Raw genomic sequence first — 22,470 nt, 5'->3', positions numbered from 1 at the left:
TTCTGTGAACATTTGGACAAAATAATATACTTGAATGCACTCCCTAAGCTTAGAACAAACTTCATGTACAATGATGATGTTCATACAATGCTACTCACTGTGACAACCACTTGCTTTTGCTGACTACTATGCTGGTCCTTAAAATAGTGCATGAAGTCCCGATATACCTGTAACTTACAGTGGTGATCCTGTGCTTTAGAATTCTGCCATTGCTACAGTGCAAATGATAATCAAAATTACAATTAGACGCATGCTCACCTGCACTAGAATGACCAGGCAACTATTTAGCTGAAGGATGAACAGAGTCAATTACTTGAGGGTCTGGTAAACCTGAACCACCATCCAGACCACCTTCAGTTGAATCAGGACCACCTGCAACAGACAAATCGTCATTCATCACAACCTGAACACATGGCACCAAGAAATATGCAGTGAGAAGAAATAAGAAAAAAATGATGCCCTACGATGGTGTTGATGTGCAGCAGAAGCAGCCCTGGACTATGCCTGGCTAGAGACATAGTAGTTAAAACTGGATGGCATAGGCCGATAGAATGTTGAAGGCATCAAAAGCCAAGCATGTAGGGCAAAATAGGGGTAGAAGCCACACTGATGGGGAATAATGGGAAGGAGGCACAAGGCACTGTAAAAGAAGGTAAATGACTGAAGAGTAGGGGGCTTGACTATGCAAACAAAAGGAAATACAGGAGGTAGACCAGGTGTGTAGGACAATAACATCCAGTGGACTAGCACATGTGAATTCCCCAGAAGACCCACATTGAAGGAGAATTGAGAGCAGAGCTAACGAACAGGGCAGAGGCTGCATCCTACTGCACTAGCACAGGGTATGGGGAGTAGTGCTAGACAAAAGCTGGGATGAGGCTCATCAAGAGGGGACGTGGGGGAGCACACCACTTACAGTCATTTCCTAATGGATAAATTGACCCTCTGGCATTGAACTGGTGTATAACTCAATTGGTTTAAATCAAAGCTGCTGTGTATTCACCTTCATTTGCAAAAACCAAAAAGATCTAAAATACAGAACTGTGCTGCTAAAGCAATCCTCATCAAAAATTTCAACTAATGCAATATATTGCTCCTGATTATAATAATCAAAAAAGATCTGCCAATAATAATGAAGAAATATTTATAGCCATGTTACAATTAATGGTAACTGATGCTGATTGGGTTGATGTTTTATAGAATAATTTCACATAATTACTGTACATCAGTGCAATTTACTGTGTGCAGTATGTTGCAGAGCCCATAGTGTGTGTCTCACTGTCATTTGGTAGAGTAATACCTGCTGAATTTGGTGTTATGATAAATATAAATGACCCAGGCCAAGTTCCATAGTTATTAGCTGTAATTCCATTTCTTTTGGATCCACTATAACTGGTCTGGCCCTGAATCTTCCTCACTGTCACTTGTCCCACATCATTGGTTAGTAGTCCAGCATGTATCGCTGCTCGGCAAATGGAAGAATCCTAAAGACACCAATAAACTCAATATCATTTTCATTTTACTCTGCATTTTGTTTGCCGCTGCTAAAAAAAGTTGCTCTATAAAAAGCAAAGTACAGATTTCTCTTACATCGGTGTAGACATCAGTTCCCCAAATAGATTTTCCATTCTCAAGGCACCCAGAGGGACATTGGACACTAAGGAATGCAAATATCAATGTAGTTTATGAATTTCCAGAAGGTAACATTCATAACATAAATACTTTCCAAATTGTTTATCTAATTTATTTCAATTTGATAAAACATGATTGCAGCAAAGACTTACTCGGCAAAAGATTCTTCTATGTCTCTTGCAGTTGTTGAACAAGAAGCTTGTACTATAAGAGGAAAACATAACATCAGTCCCTTTGTAGAGATGTCAGCAGCAGTTACAAAGGTAGATATTCAGCATCATTTCTAGATATGGTGAAACATTCACTATAGTCATGGGCCATACACTGGAATTGTTGAGGCTGCTCCAGCCATTGTTCTTCTTAGAGCTCCACTGTTTGTCCCACAGTCAATAACAGAGGCTAAGGATGATTTTTGAGCAAGAAGACAAAAGAGAAGCAGCAATCTCTGTGATATCATGTAGTTTGTGGCTTCTGGTTGGTCAATCTTTTACACCATTTAAATATGGTGGACAGAACACCTCCAACAGCTGTCTATGAGTGCTAGTCACATTACTCAATTGTACACTATATTGTAATATAATGTAGTGTCATATATGCTATAGAATATAAAGTCTTAAAAGCATTACTAATTAATTGGAATAGTCACATTTTCTATGTGACAAAAAAATCAATAAAATGAAATATAAACATTTTGCTTTCCCCTTAAAAACACCAATTTGCAAATTTTTACCTACAGTCGTCGAATTGAAAATTTAATTGAAGTAGAAAAAATTATTTCATATAGCCACAGAGCTAATGTATTAGCTGTTAGATACAATTATCAAAATATAACCAGCACGTTAGAAGCAGATAAATAGTACTGCTATCAGTCATCATGGTTACTACATACAGTATCTTTGAATTATAAAGAAAAGATACCCCACCTATAGGAGCATCTTTATATGGATCTATGTCTAATCTTGTTGCCACTATCTCATGATGTCCTTCTTATGCTTCCTTGCTTCAAGCCCTTCCCTGTCTCCCATTTCTTGTTGTGAGGAATCTAAAATAAACTTTACTCTATACACATTTTTGGTGAAATGGTGCTGTACATTATGTAAATGTGTATGTCTTTAAATGAGCCCCAGTACATTTTAAGTGTAACTTTAGATTTGGTTCCTTTATTGTTAAAATTATTCACCTCCATAATTATACATTTAGTGTTTTTTTCTAATTTGTAAATAACATTGTAGATGTAGATAAAATAAAGGTTAGATATAGGAATCCTTGGAAATATATTACATTCTGTTCTTTATTTTTGATGAATATAAACAACATAGATTTATAATGTAAGCATTTTATGTAGTGTTAATGCCAGCTCCTGTTTAGATATTTAATTATAGTACTGCTGCCATCAACTGTCTAAAGTTATTGAATTATCATGATCTCTTTGAATGATTTAGAAAGTATCTAAAAAGCGCACAGTTAAGATTTCATCATGTTGCGATTCTAGTTAATTTGTGAAAATTTAATCTTGGAATTGAATGACTTTTCTAAATTGACAGTAGATTGTAACTGTGATTTGTGTACATATACATACTCTATTTTTCCAATGCTACCCTTTTTCATCAAAGCAAAATAAAATATAATTTAATTTTGATACATTCTTTGTATTCTCTTTGTGAGCTTCTGCCAGTTAGAGGGGAAGGGTGAATGATTTTTCTATTTATCCAGGACCTAACAGTAATCTAAAATATAACAAACTAAAAGTTGATATTGGCAATTGCAAGAACATATTTCAAAGTAATGATGACTATACTGTCAGTCTCTGAATTGTAGAACAACGGTTGGTAGTCTATGGCTCTCCAGGTGATATTGATCTGCAAGTACCAATGTACCCTGCAGGCATCTTTTTTGGATGTGTCATGCTCATTCATGTTGATTTGAAAATGTCAACACTATTTGTATTGGAGACCTGTATATTATCCCAGCTGAGTGTCCTATGATGCTGTTCAGCGTTTAAAACCTTAAAGTTTAATTTTTAAATAAGCAAAGTAGAGAATGGTGGCTACAGTTAGGGGTGGACATGGGGAGTGGAAACTGCTTCAGGTGCTGCACAAGATAATTTTATCTGGCTTAGTGATTGTGGACATTTTCTAAAATATAGTGAATGTGACACAGGAGTCTACATTAAATATTACCATGTGCCTCCAAACATTGCAAAAATATAAAAACTGAATGTGCATTTTCCATACTATGCACACTAAATAATATTTTCTTTACTATATACGATTCTTACCACAGAGCACATGCTAAATATTCACTTTATAAACCTCAATCAGTATAAATGTTTGCAGATAATCAGACAACTAGGTATATTTTCAATATATATTCAACTATTTTCTAGAGAACCAATGCAGTGGTAATTTATGTAAAAAAAAAAAGTTTGAAGAATAACATAAAGCAATCAGTGTAGTAACAGCAAGAGGCCACAAAAATTACTAATTAACACCTAGGTTCAACACTGCAATGCATTAATTTCTCAAATTTACATCAGTGTAACATACTGTAACCCTAGTTTGTCTCTCACAATCACTTGGTAGAGAAATACCTGGTGGTACTTGGGTAGCTTTTCCAGTAGGTTTATTCGATGTTATGAGAAATATGTATGATCCAGGCCAATCTCCATAGTTTTTGCTTGTGATTCCATTTCTTGTGGATCCACTATAACTGGTCTGGCCTTGAATCTTCTTCACTGTCACTTGTCCCCCATGATTGGTTAGTAGTCCAGCATGGATAGCTGCTCGGCAAATGGAAGAATCCTAAAGACACCAATAGACACAATATCAGTTACATTTGACTCTGCATTTTGTTTGCTGCGGCGAAACTTTTTTATTCTATAAAAACTAAAAGCAAAGTACAGATTTATCTTACATCTGTGTAGACATCAGTTCCCCAAATAGACTTTATGTTCTCAAGGCACCCAGAGGGACATAGGACACTAAGGGATGCAAAAGTCAATATAGATTTTTAATTTCTTTGAAGTGACATTCATAACATAAATACATTCCAAAATTCTTTATTTATCTAATTTATTTTCATTTGATAAAACATGTGATTTTAACCAGGACTTACTCTGTAATGGATTCTTCTATGTCTCTTGCAGTTGTTGAACAAGACGCTTGTACTGAAAGAGAAAGATTACATGAGACCTGGTAAAAAGATGTCAGCAGCAGTGACAGAGGTAGATATAAAGCAACAATTCTAGACAAGGTGAAACATTCACTTTAGCCAAGGGCCATTCACAGGAACCCTTGGGGCTGCGTAAAGCCTTTGTTCTTCTCATGGCTCCATGATTTGTACCACAACCAATAACAGAATCTGAGGATAATATGTGACCAATAAGACCATTGAGAAGCTATAAAACCTGTGAGATCATTGAGTTTGTGGATTCTGGTTGGTCCTTCAATTCACGCTATTTAAAAATAGTGACCAGAAACAACTCCAACAGCATCTGGGAGTGCTAAAGTCACATTACTAAATTGTACAACATACAGTAATTTATTAAAGTGTGATATAGGCTACAAAGAATAGTGACTGGACAATGCTATTAATAAGTTTGAAAATCACCATTTCCATGTAATAAAAAATATATATAATTAAATAAAAACATATTTTAATATTATGCATTTTCAAAATTAGAGAATAAGAGACTATTTTCTCATTCATAAAAATGATTTTAAATGTAGATTAAATTAAGGTTATATATTGAAACCCTTGGATAAAATGACATTCTGTTCTTTATTGTGCTTGAATATAAACAATATAGATTTATAATTTAAGTATTTTATGTAGTGTTAATGCCACATTGTGTTCATATTTTCTAATTAGAGTCTGCTGCAATCAACTGCCTAAAGGTATTCAATCATAATGATCTATTTTTATGATTGGAAAGTACCTAAAAATTGTATGGTTGAGACTTCATTATGTGAAGTAATATGTGAAGTTTATCTTAGAAGTGAATTGCTTTCTAATTTGAGGATACATGGTAACTGAGATGTGTGCACAGATACAGACTCTATTGGTTGGATGCTATCCTTATTCATCAAAGCTAAGTAAAATATAATGTATTTTTAGATACATGCTTTGTATTCTATTTGTGAGCTTCTGATAGCCAGTTAGAGGGGAAGGGTGAATGATTTTTCCTTTTGTCTAAGACCTAAAAGTAATCTAAATAATGCCAAACTAAAAGATGATATTGCCAATTGCAAAAACATCTTTCATAGTTATGAGCACTATACTATCAGTCTCTGAATTGTAGGACAATGGGTGGTAGTCTATGGTTCTCCAGCTGATGTTGATCTGCAAGTACCAATGTACCCTGTAGGCAGCTTTTTGGGATGTGTCATGGTCATTTATGTTGATTTGAGAATGTCAACACTATTTATCTTGGAGACCTGTGTATTATCCAAGTTGAGTGTCATTTGAGGCTGTATAGCTCCTTATACATTCAAGTTTTATTTTTAAATAAGAAAAATAGAGAATGGTGAGTACAGTTTGAGTTGGACATAGGGAGTGGTAACTGCTTCAGTTGCTGCACCAGATAATTTTTTCTGGCATAGTGTTTGCTGCTACTTTCTGATATATAAAGAATGTGACACAGGAGTCTACATTAAATAGTACCATGAGACTCATTTTCCATACTATGTATATAAATAATATATTTTACTGTATATTATTCTTACCATAGTGCACATGCTAAATATACACTTTTTAAACTTCAATAAGTATAATTGTTTGCAGATAATCATCCAGTAAGGTATATTTTCAATATATATTCAGATACTTTCTAGAGACCCAATGCAGTGGTAATTTACATCATAAAACAAAATTTGAATCATAACATAAAGTAGTGTAGTAACAGCAAATGGCTATAAAAACTTCTAATTAACACCTCGGTACAATACAGCAATGCTTTCATTTCCCAACATTACATCAGTGCTATATACTGTGGGCAGAATGTTGCAGAGCCCATAGTATGTCTCTCACTATTACTTGGTAGAGGAATACCTGCTGTGAGAAATATAAATGACCCAGACCAAGTTCCGAAGTTACTGGTTGTTATTCCATTCCTTGTGGATCCACTATAACTAGTCTGGCCCTCAGTCTTCTTCACTGTCACCTGTCCCCCATCATTGGTTAGTAGTCCAGCATGGATAGCTGCTCGGCAAATGGAAGAATCCTAAAGATAACAATAGACACAATATCAAATACAAATTAATCTGCATTTACCTTTTGGTTGCAGCTGCTAAAAATTGTTGTTCTATAAAAAGTTAAGTTCTGATTTCTCTTACATCTGTGTAGATATCCGTTCCCCAAATATAGTTTCCAGTGTCAAGGCACCCAGAGGGACATAGGACACTAAGAGATGCAAAAAGGAATATAATTGTTGAATTTCCAGAAATTATCATTCAAAACATATACACATTCCCAAATTCTTTATTTAGATTATTTATTGCCATTTGATAAAACTTGTGATTGTAGCTAGAACTTACTGTGCAACAGATTCTTCTATGTCTTTTGCGGTCATTGAACAAGATGCTTGTACTAGAAAAGGGAAAACATTACATGAGACCTGATATAGAGATTTCAGCAGCAGTTACAGAAATATAGATTGAAAAAGCACTATTTCTACAAATAGTGAAACATTCATTATACCCAAGGGCCATTCACAGGAGCCCTTGGGGTTGCACCATACCATTGTTTTTCTCATGGCTCCGTGGTTTGTCCCACAGCCAATAACAGAGGCTGAGGATGATGTGTGAGCATGAAGTACAATGAGAAGCCACATTTCCTCTGATATCATGGAGTTTGTGGATTTGGTTGGTCCTCAAATTCACACCATGTAAATATGGTGAGCAGAAATACCTCCAATAGCTACCTGGGAGTGCATCACTTTACTACATTTTTACAACATCTAGTAATATAATGAAGTGACATATATGCTTTAGAGAATAGTGTCTTGACAGTCTTATTGTTAATGTAAAAGTCACATTTTCCATGTAACAAATAAATAAATAAAATTATATATAAACATTTGTTGTTTTCCCCTTAAAAATCCAATGGGTATCTTTTTTCCTGCAGCAGTTAAATGGTAATTTTATTTAAGTAGCAAAGTTATTTAATATAGCCACAATGCTAATGTACAAGCCACTGTCATCTAGAAAGAGGGGAGCTAAATTAATCTATACACAAAAACCATACCCATTTTTTATGCACTGATGCAGTATGTAAATATATATCTTATTCAAAAAAATACACCTATCCTTCTTTAAATGATCCCCTGTACACAAAAATTAAGGTATTATAACTTTAGATCTGATTCCATGTATTGTATAAATGACAGTATGTAACTCCAAAATTAGATAATAAGTGAATATTTTTTCTATTCCTAAATAAGGCTATAGATTAAATACAAGTTAAATATAGGGAGCTTTGGAAATTAATAAATCACATTATGTTCTTTATTTTGCTAGAATATAAACAATATAGTTCTTACATGTAATAATTATATGTAGTGGTGATGCCACATCCTGTTCATATTTTATAATTAGAGTACTGCTTCCATCTACTGTCTTTAAGGTATTAAATTATAATGATCTATTTTTGCTATTGAAAAAAATATCTAAAGCATGCATGGTTAAGACTTAATTGGATGAAAAGTATGTGGTATAAAAGATTGTCAAAGTAATGGTTGACAGTCAACTTGTCGACACCAGATGGTGTTGACAGCTGTTGGTACAGTAGGATGATTTTAGGGTTAGGGTTAGGCTGTCATGAGTGTTAAAGTTAGTATAAAGGTTAAGGTCAATACTTTCTGCCACTGTGGACATCCACATGCTTGACATGCCACATGGACATATACAAACATCTCACAATTAATCATTTGCTGTCCTCCAAAACCCTAATACCTCTAACCAAGCAATGTAAATAGTATTGAGGAATACACAATGAGTTAAACGGTTATCTAACAGAGCAGCATTCATTTATATTTTAACTGCATGTTATATACAGTATGAATATCTTATACCCATGTTGAAGCTTATTACATCATTTGACAAATGTAACAAACAAAGACAGTACATTATTTACCTTCAATGCACAGACTGAAGATACTCAACATCAGCAGAATGACAGTGGTCATTGTGTACAGTGCTGCCATCTGTGACACTGGAAACAGGGAACTGTGAGATCACAAAACATTCCCAACTCCTTCCTATAAATACCCAAAAGCAAGTCCAACCTCTTCCACACCTCCAAAATAAATGAAGCATGCCCAACCCATTGTTTGAAGGAGGAGGTAATGGTGCAATACTCTGTCATTTTAGGCTGTTTTCCCTACCAATTCATAACCACAGATACTTCACTGGAATGTGCAATCTTAGATCTATGATGCATACTTTCTGCTCCTGTGCAAATACTCAGAGCACTGATAACATTCACTGTGGCAACTGGAGACTGTGATGTCTTGTGTTGGATTTAGCTCAGATCAAAAACTCTACAACATCTAATCATATAATGATAGTAAACTAAACCAAACAACACAACACAAAGTATCCTTTTCAGTACTTGTGCAGACACTCACAGCCCTGATAACATTGATAGCTGTTTACATTTGCTGAAGTTAAATACTTACATGACAGCCAAAGCTTTTGTCCTCACCACTATTATACAGGGCTACCAAGGTTTTGCAGCACAACAAATACTGAAATAATAGTATTGGATCTTTAACCACCATGAAGTTCATACTGCTTGATGGAAAAATTACTTTTGCTAGTAACAGGGTAAATGTTATTATTTTATACAGGGCCTGATTCAGAATCACACGCTATACCGATATTCGCACAAACAGCAAATGTATTTTCTTGTGCACATTTGTCTGAGTCACAGCAAACGTGTCCTGATTTTATTTATACAGAGTTGCAGATCAAATTAAGGGGCATGGTAGCAGAATGTAAGGGGGGTTCCAGGACAGTGACGTAACAGGCATGTGGCTAAATAGACATAGAGAGATGTTGCACCTTATGGGAGTGTCGCAGGCATTTGTGCAGAAAGTGGTTGTTTACAAAGACGCTGAACCACTCACATAGGAAGCCATAGTCAGGTAGAGAAAATGCACCTGTCATAGGACTGGTGCAAGTTCTAATGGTGCGACCGATGGTGGCATCTAAGGACACACCAGATGGTAATGCAGCATCTTTAGATGCTGTGATTGGCGTCTCAGTCTCTACTCATTCAGACACACGGATGTACACCATGGAAAGGCTTTGTAGTGGTACTAGCATAAAGTCGCAGACACACAGATGTACACCAGGGAATGGCTTTGTAGTGGTATTAGCATAAAGTCACAGACACACAGATGTACACCAGGGAAAGGCTTTGTAGTGGTATTAACATAAAGTCACAGACACACAGATGTACACCATGGAAAGGCTCTGTAGTGGTACTAGCATAAAGTCGCAGACACACAGATGTACACCATGGAAAGGCTTTGTAGTGGTACTAGCATAAAGTCGCAGACACACAGATGTACTGCAGGGAATGACTTTGTAGTGGTATTAGCATAAAGTCACAGACACCCGCATGTACACCAGTGAAAGGCTTTGTAGTGGTATTAGCATAAAGTCACAGACACAACTGCAGCAATAAATGAAAGGACAGCCACAACTTCTAGATTTTTAGCACTTTCCACACTCTGGATAAGTATGCAGATGCTTATATTATTAACTTCTGGAATAATTTTCTTGAATTCATCTTATTTAAGAACCTAGTTATAAAAAATAAAAATTAGACACAAAAATGCTGGTACTGCATACCCCTGAGTACCACCATGATCTTGTATTTATAAAGTGCTGGCAGTGCTGTATAATTGAAAACTTTCACCATTACTGCCATTAAAGGAACAATTTATTTAATTTATTTATTTATTTATTTAAACCTTCCTCATACATTCAGAACAGTGTTGCTAAAGGGAGTAGTTCTCCTTTTTGCTAGTTTCAATTATTTGGGTCTGATTCAGCATGGATCACAATTGCAACTGCATACATAGATCAGCTGATGGTACGATAGTGTCTGTCCATTTGACTGCTGTTGCATGGGCATGTATGCAGGGGCTCCGAGAGGGTGGGGGAGCGGGTACTATTTAGCCGGGCCCGGGCTTCCTGAGGGGCCTGGCGCCGCCCCCACAGCAGCCCAGCACACAGCGTGTGCTGAGCTCTAGTGGGAGACTGCTCCTGGCTGCTGAGTAGCAGCCACAGCAGTCTCCTGTGAATGTGGGGGGGAGCGATCACGCCACCTCTGGCTTTGCACCCAGAAAAAGTGTGTTTGTTTATTTTTTTCTCAAGGGGGCATAGCCACTCCTCCTGTGATTAGGCCACACCCCCTTCTGTACCTGGGCCCGACAGGGCTCTCTACTGCCCTGGGCATATGCAGCTTGTGTACTCACTGCGTGCAATGAGACTTGCAATTTCTGAGACAGGTCAGAGCTGCTGTAATTATGCATGAGGGTCTGATGTTACTCAATGTTACTGATATGTACACAAGACTGCGAGGTATTATGGATGTTAGAAAGCGGTAGTGGATGTCTCTATGCTGGCTGAGCGGTTGCAAACATTAGCATTTTTTGTAGTAGAACTGCGTGCAGTTATGCTGCAATTATCACAGTAGCGATCCATGCTGCATCCGCCTCTTTTTTATCAGTTTGACACAATTTTTTTTTTATATCCACTTAGAGGAATAATCACATCCAAAATGTAAATTTCAGACTTCTGCTAAATATTGCATTCCCTTAAAACTCAAAAATGAGAGAGGTTCTAAAATTTATATAGAGAAGCAGATGTAGCTTTGATAGATCAATTATTACCTCCTAAAATATATATATTTTTAATCCAACTTGAAAAAGCATTCTAAGCATAAATATCCAAAATACAGCACATTGGCAAAACTTTTTATATCTGTTGCCTGCTCTATTGGTTATAAGACTAAATTCAGTTACAGATACAGTTGTTTCAGAAATTTGAGAATTTCCCAGATAAAACTTCCTAAAATGTTTAGGAATTATATGAGGGTATACAAAATGTATTTGCATTGTATGATGAGAAAATGGTGTGACTTAGACAAACGCCATGGAGAGCTACTTTTGCATTTTAGCATAAAATATTTTTCCCTCAATATTTTCTCTCAATCGTGGAAGTGTAAATTTGCATGATGATGCATAGCAAAATTCATGGTGCAGCTCAATCATATTAGTCTCAGTCTCTTGCCTTTTTTCTCAGATTAGCATATTCGTTTGCACTGATATAGAAAGTAAGTACACCAGGGGTTTATAGGGTGCTTTTATCATGTTAGCAGTGCAAAAAGAGAGACATTTTCTAAAATATTGAGTGAAAAGGGCTCAGTGATATTTTTATGATGTGCCAAACAGGGTTATTTGGTGCAATTTGACAATAGGTGTATGTGAACACATCTGTATATATTACATTACAAATATTAATTATTAAATATGAATGTTATATTTCATTGACAAATTGACATTACTTAAAGCAACATTTTATTAGCACTTTTTGTGTTTTCAAAAAATATTATGCCTATATTACATTACAAATATTTACTAATATAACTCTTTAAGATTTCTTTGACAAAATTACAATAGTTAAAGCAAGACATTATAATAATTTTTTTGAGTTTTGTAAAATGCAAATGCCTATATTGCTCTGTGCAGAAAACCTTTAGTCTCTACTGTCACATTAAACTGTGATATTGTTTGCTCAAGCACCAGACACAACATACAGTTTTCCACAAGTGACCTTCACCAGGGCTGGATTAAGGCTATGAGGATCACAGGCCCAGGAGTTTCCCATGTGCCCTGTATAAGGCCCAACATGCCCTGCCATCTGTATGTCCTGTTTTGTGGCCCTCTCATCTGTAAGTCCAATATTATGTCCCCCAACAGTATTGTGCCTCCATCTGTATATCTTGTATTGTGCTCCCCCCTCACCTGTTTGATCTCTATTATGTTTTTTTTTCCAATACTGGAATCCAGACTCTCCAATGGTTCTGGATATTAAAGTCTTTTTTATATATGTTTATTTACATTATATAATAATATCTATCTATCTATCTATCTATCTATCTATCTACACATTATATGAATATACTAAAAATGTATTTCTATTTTTTACATTTTTGTTGGTTGGACTGACAGAAGTTGTACACTAAAAGCACATGTTGTCTGTGCCTCTATTATAAAGATACATGTCACACCAATTTAAACATGCATAGGATAGACATAAGGATATCCTTCAGAAGAAGTAAGAATCAATAAGGGTTGAGGTAACAATATGTTTAAAAATGGGGCAGAGTAGATGAGCTAAGTGCTTCTTATCTGCCATCAAATTCTATGGGCAGAATTCAATTGTTTTCGCGGCCCGCATCTCCCGTCTAAACTGACAGGAGATCGCTGGCCGCTATACAATTGTCCAAGATTTTCGTGCTGATCGCGCCCATAGAGGTCAGGTTTAGCCGCGTAAAGCAGCTAAACCCGACCAAAGGGCTGGGCGCGATCACGAAAAGTGATGTTTGGGCGCCCAAACATGTCACTTTTTGCACATTTCAGCTCTCATCCCCCAGGGGCTGCGAGCTGAAATGTAGCGCTGGCAGCTCATCGTACCCGACAGGAGCAAGAATTGAATAGCTCCGTCGGGCACGATAGGGGCTACAAAGAATTGAATTGTCTATTCAGTTATATTTATACTTTTCGACAGGAGCAAGAATTGAATAGCTCCGTCGGGCACGATAGGGGCTAGAAAGAATTGAATTGTCTATTCAGTTATATTTATACTATTTGTGATTTAAGTAATTTACTATATAAATGTTTAACTATATTTAGAATGCACTGGTATGTTAGCATTCTGTATATATTTTAACAACACATGAAAAGTTTTTTGTAAAATGGCATAACTATTTACTGAATCTTTGTTAGTTACTAGAGAAAGTGCTATTGTGTTGGCTCCAATGAGTCTGTTAGTATGTATTTAATGACAATGGGAGAGAGAGCATAGAAAACAATGGAGTGGCTCCTTTGAATTGACTGAAAATGCCCAACTATATTTGTTACATGATTTTTAATGTCAAAGCTGCAAAATCTGTTTAGAAGTAAATGCTTTGGACACATGTTCTGGAAAATAGAAACATCATGTGAATTTTTTTGATAATAAAAAATTACATTGAAATACTTTATATACTATTGTAAAAAAATAATTATTTAATAAGTATTTGTATCACGAGTGACCGATGAAATAGCTTAAACTTGATACCATTATATGTTATAAATAAAAACAGAAGATATTGAACATTAAATATTTTTTATCACAGATAGTAATTATTAATATTTATGTAAGTTATATAACTATATACATTTGGCATAGACACAATTAACATGCATAACACATTACATTTAAATTTAAATTATAGATAGATTTTTCATTAAATGAATACTGTATATGTGCAATAACAAAACATCTATAATTTTGATATCCCATGTGTTAGCATTTTTTTTTATAATAACATAATGGTGGAGGCTTCCACTGAAATACTATGTTTATTTGAAAATGTATTTACTTTTAAGTAAATAAAGTTTACTTGTAAGTGCAGATCATTTGAGTGTCCTCATTTTTAAAAATAATATGTATATATCCGATTAGAAAGGGTGAGGTGTCCCTTGCTCCAAATTATTAACAAAAATCATGCCTAAATCAATGTGTCACTTTGTGGGTGATAATAGCAATATATTGCCTGTCCATTTTGATTACACTATGATCCTAGCCATATATTAGGTAACCAAATTATACCATTATTTACTTGTAATTTGATCTAAATTGAATATAATTATTAATGCATTCTATACTGTGTGATTTTGCTATATGTCCTTAGTTATTAGTCTATTTTAATATTTTACTATATCTTTAACTCATCACAATTATATATATACCACATATACTCCCAAGTCATAGTTGTGTACATTATTAGCAATGAAACTTGCTTCATTCATTTGACAAATTCAAATAACAAAATGTTTGATATTTAACCTTATTTAAATATGCAGATTACAAATCTAGCATTAGGTCATCATAGAAATTATATTATATTAAATAGGTATAAAATAGTGTCATATCCTTATTCGGTATGATCAATAATACTTTTAAGTAATTACTATATATTGCTACCTAACATTATATGTCATATTTATGGAATGGTCAAGATGTTAATATAATGCATTATTAATAATTTGAATATTGCTCACTTCAGAAATCAATACATGAACTAGTTTTTTTGTCAATTTAAGGTATTTGAGGGCAGGTAATCTGAAAAACTTTTCTTAAATTTTGTTATCCTGTGCACTTACTAAGCTATAGGAGATGATCAAGGTATAACACAGTTTATTGAATGTAGATCCGGAGATTGTCTGGTAAATGTGGTTAAATATATTTGAAGTAAATATATTAGTTAATGAAAGGTTGTAATATATGAATGATGCCAATCTAACTATTGGGCATGAACATGTTAATTATCTCACTATTGTTTTTGAAATCCTTTTCCAAACAGTTAGGAGACATGGGCTGATTACAATGACCCTGGATAATAATTATCTGTGCAAATAAAGCAGAACATATAGGTAAACCTTTATTTCCCTAACTCATGTCTGCATACAGATTAATTTAACTATGTACTGAGCTACTGCACTTAGAAGTATATTTTGTGAATACAAATACCACAGGGAATGCAATTTGGAGTATGGACATTAAAGTGTTTTTTATAAAAAATGATGGTTTTATTATTGTCAAACAGAGATGGCAAGTTTAGGAAAACTAAGATAAATTAATATAGTATACCAAAATATGTAGACATTTTACTGTATATAGAATTATTTTTTAATCTAAATATATTAATATATAAATATACAAAAAATCAATAAAAGTTATGAGATTGGATCAAAAAGAAATCAAGTGGAATAATATATATATATATATATATATATATATTTATATTTATATTTATATATATATATATATATATATATATATATATATACGTGCAAATGGTCAGGCACTTCAAGCAATATAGATAACCCTGACCGGTGCCCTCACAGCAGGGAAGCAACATATACAGAGATCAGATATATATATACAAAGTTAGAAATCCTCTGCACTCGCCACTCCCAGATTTGGGGTGCAGACCTGCACTCGCCATTCCCAGGCATGGGGTGCAAGTGGCTTGTGACCATATTGCTTAAATAAATAAAAACAGAAAACCCAGCACCCACCAGTGAGTGCTGAGCTTTCTGCATATGTACATACATTTTACTAACCATTTATTAAATATATATATATATATATATATACATATATATATACACCAAATCGGCGGCACTCCGGTATAAATAAAGCAAATAAGCAGGATATAATTCCAACGTTTCGATGCTTTATTGCATCTTTGTCAAGGTACCTTGACAAAGATGCAATAAAGCATCGAAACGTTGGAATTATATCCTGCTTATTTGCTTTATTGACAAAGATGCAATAAAGCATCGAAACGTTGGAATTATATCCTGCTTATTTGCTTTATTTATACCGGAGTGCCGCCGATTTGGTGTGTATTTGTGGAGAACTTTTCGTTTTCTTACGGAGGGCACCCGGGACTTTTTGATTGCTGTATGGGAGTGCCATCCATTCGGACGCTACATATATATATATATATATATATATATTCAAATTAGGGGTGAGCGGGTTCAGATTTCTGAAATCCGAACCCCCCCAAGCCCCCCGATCCGAGGCCGATCTGACTCAGGCTCGACTTTTCCCGCCTGACTCAGATCTGAAATCGAGGCAAAACGTCATCATCCCGCCTTTCGGGTCTCACGGCTTTTGGATTCTATATAAGGTACCCACGTCGGCGCCATTTTTTCACTCGGCTGTGGACAGTGAAGAGGGAGGGTGGGAGTTAGGGCTGGCTGGGCTGTGTAGTGTAGTGTAGTGCAGTCTAGTGTTGTGCTGTGCTGCACTGTGCTGCTGTTGCCCATAGGGGCTGTGTCCACTCCTCCAAAGTCCATAGGGGCTGGCTGTGTTGTGCTGTGCTGCTGTTGTCCATAGGGGCTGTGGGCCTGATTCAGACCTGCTCGTGAGCGCTGAGCACTCGCAAGTGGGTAGATGGTGCCCTAGTGCGCATGCGCACGATGGAGGGAGCTCCATCTTGCGCTTGCGTGAGACCCGGCTAGCGACGGGCTCTCCGTCGCTCCGGGTCTCGCACCAAAGGGGGTGTGCTGTCGATGGTGAGTGACAGCACGCCCCCTTTGGAGGGCGTGCCAGGGGCGTGGCTACCAGACGGAGGCGTTCCTATGGGAACGCAGACCGTCTGGGTCCGGCCCCACTGACATCACTAGTGATGTCAGTGGGAGTGATTTTGGCTCTGATAGAGCCAAAATCACTCCAGGGCTTGCGGTCACCGAGACCCTACCGCAGGTTCTCATCTCAAGTCCGATGGTCATGATGGTCTTGACCATCGTGACCATAATCATGGACGCTCGCATAAGCTGTGGGTGGTAACCCACAGCTATGCAAGCGTCCAGGAGGACGCTCCAAAAAAAAAAAGCCCTGATTCAGAGCGGGCGCTCGTTTAGAGCGTTCGGCTCTGAATCAGGCCCTGTGTCCACTCCTCCAAAGTCCATAGGGGCTGGCTGGGCTGTGTTGTGCAGTCAGTTGTCCATAGGGGCTGTGTCCACTCCAAAGTCCTGTGCAGTGTCCCAGTCCTAAAGGGGTGCTGTAGTGTTATCCAGGGGGTGCTCTGTCCATCAGGGGTGCTCCCCCCAAGTGCAAAAAAATATATATTTTTTCTGTGTTTGTGAATTGTGTGCGCAGTAGCCGCACGTGCATCAACAAAGTAGCATCAAGCGTGCACCTGTGTCATAAGTGAAGGGCCGGCTGGCTCATCTGTTAAAGGGTGCTGTAACCCCCACAGTGCACTCCAAATAATATTTTTTTTTTTTGTGTTTGTGAATTGAGTGCGCAGTAGCCGCACATGCATCAACAAAGTAGCGCCAAGCGTGCGCTTGTGTCATAAGTGAAGAGCCGGCTGGCTTTACTGTTAAAGGGTGCTGTAACCCTCAAAGTGCACTCCAAACAAAATAAAAAAATATTTTCTGTGTTTGTGAATTGTGTGCACTGTGGCTGCACGTGCATCAACAAAGGAGCAGCGCCAAGCATGCGCCTGTGTCCCATAAGTAAAGGGCCAGCTGGCTTGTCCGTTAAAGTGTGCTGTAACCCCCAAAGTGCACTCCCAAAAAAATAAAAAATTCTTCTTTTTTTTTTTTCTTGTGATTTGTATGGGCTGTAGCTGCACCTGCATCCTCAAAGCAGCAGCGACAAGCGTGCGTCTATCTGTTGAAGGGTGGTGTAACCCCCAAAGTGCACTCCACAAAAATTAAAAAATCTTTTTTTTCTGTCTTTGTGAAATGTATGCGCAGTAGCCGCACCTGCATCCTCAAAGCAGCAGCGACAAGCGTGTGTCTGTCTATTAAAGGGTGGTGTAACCCCCAAAGTACGCTCCAACCAAAATAAAATAATCTTCTTTTTTTCTGTGTTTGTGTGTGAAATGTATGTGCAGTAGCTGCACCTGCATCCTCAAAGCAGCAGTGACAAGCGTGCATCTGTCTGTTAAAGGGTGGTGTAACCCCCAAAGGGCGCTCCAACCAAAATAAAATAATCTTCTTTTTTTCTGTGTTTGTGTGTGAAATGTATGCACAGTAGCCGCACCTGCATCCTCAAAGCAGCAGTGACAAGCGTGTGTCTGTCTATTAAAGGGTGGTGTAACCCCCAAAGTACGCTCCAACCAAAATAAAATAATCTTCTTTTTTTCTGTGTTTGTGTGTGAAATGTATGTGCAGTAGCTGCACCTGCATCCTCAAAGCAGCAGTGACAAGCGTGCATCTGTCTGTTAAAGGGTGGTATAACCCTCAAAGTGCACTCCACAAAAAATAAAAAATTCTTCTCTTTCTTTCTGACTTTGTGAATTGTGTGGGCTGTAGCCGTACCTGCATTCTCAAAGCAGCAGGGCAAGTGTGCGTCTGTCTGTTAAAGGATTACATCGGTGACAGCATCCAAGTAGGCATGTCAGACAGTCCATACCTATACTAGCAGGAAAAAAAGGCAATTTGGAGGCTCCTGTACAAACTGGCTCTATTTTACCTGAGTTGCCCCCCCTCCAGTGTGTACTCTGAAAGAGTGTTTAGTGCAGCCGGGAAACTTGTCAGCAAAAGGCGTAGGAGGTTGCTCCACAAAATGTGGAGAAGATGATGTTCATAAAAATGAATTATCAACTCTTCCAGGGAGACCAGAACCCATAATGTATAGAGGGACCTGTGGTGGTGGATTCCAGCGGGGACGAATTAATACTCTGTGAGGAAGAGGATGTATACAACACTGAAGAGGGTGAGGAATCAGTGAATGAGGAGGAGGATGACATCTTGCCTCTGTAGAGCCAGTTTGTGCAGGGACAGATTAATTGCCAGCTTGTTTTGTGGGGGCCCAAACGAACCAATCATTTCAGCCACAGTCATGTGGCAGACCCTGGCGCTGAAATGATAGGTTTGTTAAAGTGTGCATGTCCTGTTTATACAACATAAGGGTGGGTGGGAGGGCCCAAGGACAATTCCATCTTGCACCTCTTTTTTTTCTTTAGATTATGTGCTGTTTGGGGCCTAGTTTTTCAAACTGCCATCCTGTCTGCCACTGCAGTGTCACTCCCTAGATTGTCCACGTGTTTGTGCCGCCCACTCGTGTTGCTTAGCATAGTCATACAGCTACCTCGGTGCAACCTTTTGGACATAAAAACACTATTGTGTGAGGTGTTCAGAATAGACTGGAAATGAGTGGAAATTAAGGTTATTGAGGTTAATAATAGCATAGGAGCAGAAAAACCAACACATTCTGTGATTTTAGCTGTTTTTATGCTTTTTTAAAAATAAATATAGATCCCAAACACAAAACACAGAACCAAAACACGGAAGGGTGGTTTTGGCAAAACCAATCCAGATCCAAAACATGAAGAAAGATCCAGATCCAAAACCAAAACACAAAACATGAAAAGTGGCCGGTGCACACCCCTAATTCAAATATGTGTGTGTGTGTGTATATATATATATACTAGGGATGTGCAGGCTCGGTTCTACTCGGTTCCGTTCGGTTCTTTTTACCGGATCTTATTGGGTTTCAGCTGTCACGAGTTTTGGATAGCCAATAAGATTCGGTAAAAAGAACCGAACGGAACCGAGTAGAACCGAGCCTGCACATCCCTAATATATACCATACAAAAATAAAAGGCAGATACAATCTGTATCTATATGTGGAGTCCTGATGACGTATATGTATATATTTCTGCATGGTAATTTTTTCATATTTTTTAGTGTTGGAGTTCCCACTGTTCAACCAGTATTGTGCTCACACTATTTTTTGGTATAATTTAACATGTGTCCTGGTGCCATTGTTTTTGTGTTTTCTTTTATTATTTATTATTTTTTTATTTGTATTGTGCCTTAACCTGTAAGACCTTGTTATGTTTGGTGATGGGAACACATGTTTACTTATGTCCCTTGTGTACGAGTCAGTTATTACCCTGGTGGATCCTAACCCGGGTAGTCATTGCATTTTCATGTAATCTTAGGTATGCCTCAGGGGTTAATATTTCACTGTTAGTGTGTTTGTCTTATTGCTTTGTTGTTGCCTTTGGTTTCCAAGGAGACACACGCAGGGCTCCGTGATGAGCACATCCTGGCCTGGGTTACCATGGGGAATCGGTACGAAATACCGCCGGTTTGATTCCCGGCAGCGCCTGGCTGACAAAAGCAGAATTCCCGGCAGCGGAAGCCCGACAGCACTGGAAATCCTGATCATCGCTAAGGTAAGTATAAACTAACCTAACCTAACCCCCTAACCCTAACCCTCCTTATGGGTGCCTATCCCTAACCTCCCTCCCAAGTGCCAAACCCTAATCCCCCCTCTAATTGCCTAACCCTAAACCCCCCCTTCCCCGCTGCTTAAACCTAAGTCTCCCGGGGTGGTGCCTAACCCTAAGTCCCCTCGGGGGTGCCTAACCCTAACCCTCCCTCCCCCTAGCCTAACCCTATCCCTCCCGAGGGGGTGCCTAACCCTTTTTCCCCCCCGGGTGCCCTATACCTAACCCTCCACTCCGCGGCTGTCCGCTCATGGCGCCTGTCTCCCAGCATCAGGGAAATGAAAGGCACCTAGATATAGACGCCAGTCATTTATCCCATGCTGGGATAAAGCAGTTGGGAAGCCGGCTGTCGTGATTCCAGCAGCCGGCTTCCTGATTGTATACCTACCATGGTAACGGCCGAGGTTATGCTGATCGTGCTGATATGTAAACTGGAAGTACCACGGCATGCACTTCCGCTTTTGTTGTTTTGATTACTCACCACTCCGATGGCTCCTGCAGGAGGAATATGAACAGCGTAGATTAGGTACTATGATACCTATAGTATTGGTAGGGTACAGGCTGTTTATTGGATCTTTAGGGTGAGCCTTTGTTCTGATGTCACTTCCGGTGGTATCACATGAGGTTCACTAATTGGGGTGACTGGATGGTATTTAAAGGGGGCAAAGTCATAGAGGTGATTGTTTATTTCTTGGTGGCTTTCTGTCTGGATCTGAGGAAGGTCTCATAGTAGACTGCAACATTATATGGATATGGATTGATGTGAATAAAACTTTTCTTCTTCTTTTGTAAGCTCTTGTGAGTGCACTCTTTTTATTTACAACTATTGCTGTGGAACCCCTATTGGGGTGAATACTGAGGATCAACCCCATGTTGTACCTATTGTGTGTGAGTGCTAACTTTGAAGCAGAGTATATATGTATATATATATATATATATATATATATATTTCTAGCCTATGTTTACTGTGATATTTTATGGAGTAATTGTTGCCTGATTTATATTTACTATATAAAACTGATGTTATATTTTAACAGGCTTGGGACACCAGAGGTTGCTATCACCCTATTTTTTTGTCTTGCAATTTGTTTATTTAGGCCACTTACCATTGCCTATTTTTTACTTAGGGTTGAGCTGACACCCAATATATCCATTGGGAGTGTCAAATACAACTGAGTTCTGCTAAATTGTGTGATAAAGACTGGTTTACTATGGCGCTGTCTACATCCATCGTATAATATACTACACTGCTGTGTCCAGAATCATTTATTGATAGTCCTGTGAGTGCTGCTGTTCTTTCTTTCCTTTACCTAAGGTCACCATACCTCGGATGGCAACAGGGCAAGAATAATCGTGTACTCTGTGGAGTGCCGGCTGACATTAAGTTTTTTTATATACAGTATATATATATATATATATATATATATATATTTATATATACCTCCAAAGACATAAATGGCACTAGGACACAAATATATAGTATAATGCTTTGATTTTACAATACAAAGCATTATACTATATATTTGTGTCCTAGTGCCGTTCATGTCTTTGAAGGTGTATGATCTCTGATTCTGGCACAGGATCACGTTGACACAACATTGTTCAGAGTGCCGGCAGAACTGTGGATATATATATATATATATATATATATATTTATATTAGGGGTGAGCGGGTTCGGTTTTACTCGGATTTACTCGGTTCTTATCGCCACTTTACCGCAAATTCGGATTTATTATATTGGCTATCCAAAACACATGATAGGCGATAGCCAATAAAATGCCGTTTAAAGATCCGAGT

At 37.7% G+C, this 22,470-nt stretch overlaps 1 protein-coding gene across 1 annotated transcript in view; it reads right to left on the bottom strand.

Moving 5' to 3' along the window:
• Positions 1-22,470, bottom strand: part of LOC148506143 (uncharacterized) — a 177,807-nt gene that overhangs the window by 130,145 nt on the left and 25,192 nt on the right. The window contains 11 exon segments of the mRNA XM_088447194.1: positions 99-212; positions 314-372; positions 1,301-1,484; positions 1,591-1,657; positions 1,785-1,836; positions 4,223-4,433; positions 4,546-4,612; positions 4,747-4,798; positions 6,682-6,853; positions 6,966-7,032; positions 7,167-7,218. Of these exon segments, the coding sequence (XP_088303320.1) occupies positions 99-212; positions 314-372; positions 1,301-1,484; positions 1,591-1,657; positions 1,785-1,836; positions 4,223-4,433; positions 4,546-4,612; positions 4,747-4,798; positions 6,682-6,853; positions 6,966-7,032; positions 7,167-7,218 (1,097 nt within the window).

The sequence above is a fragment of the Taudactylus pleione genome, unplaced genomic scaffold (assembly GCF_031769625.1).
Source record: "Taudactylus pleione unplaced genomic scaffold, aTauple2 ptg000423l, whole genome shotgun sequence".
In the NCBI taxonomy this organism is placed as follows: Eukaryota; Metazoa; Chordata; class Amphibia; order Anura; family Myobatrachidae; genus Taudactylus; species Taudactylus pleione.
This window is presented reverse-complemented; position numbering and strand designations above follow the sequence as displayed.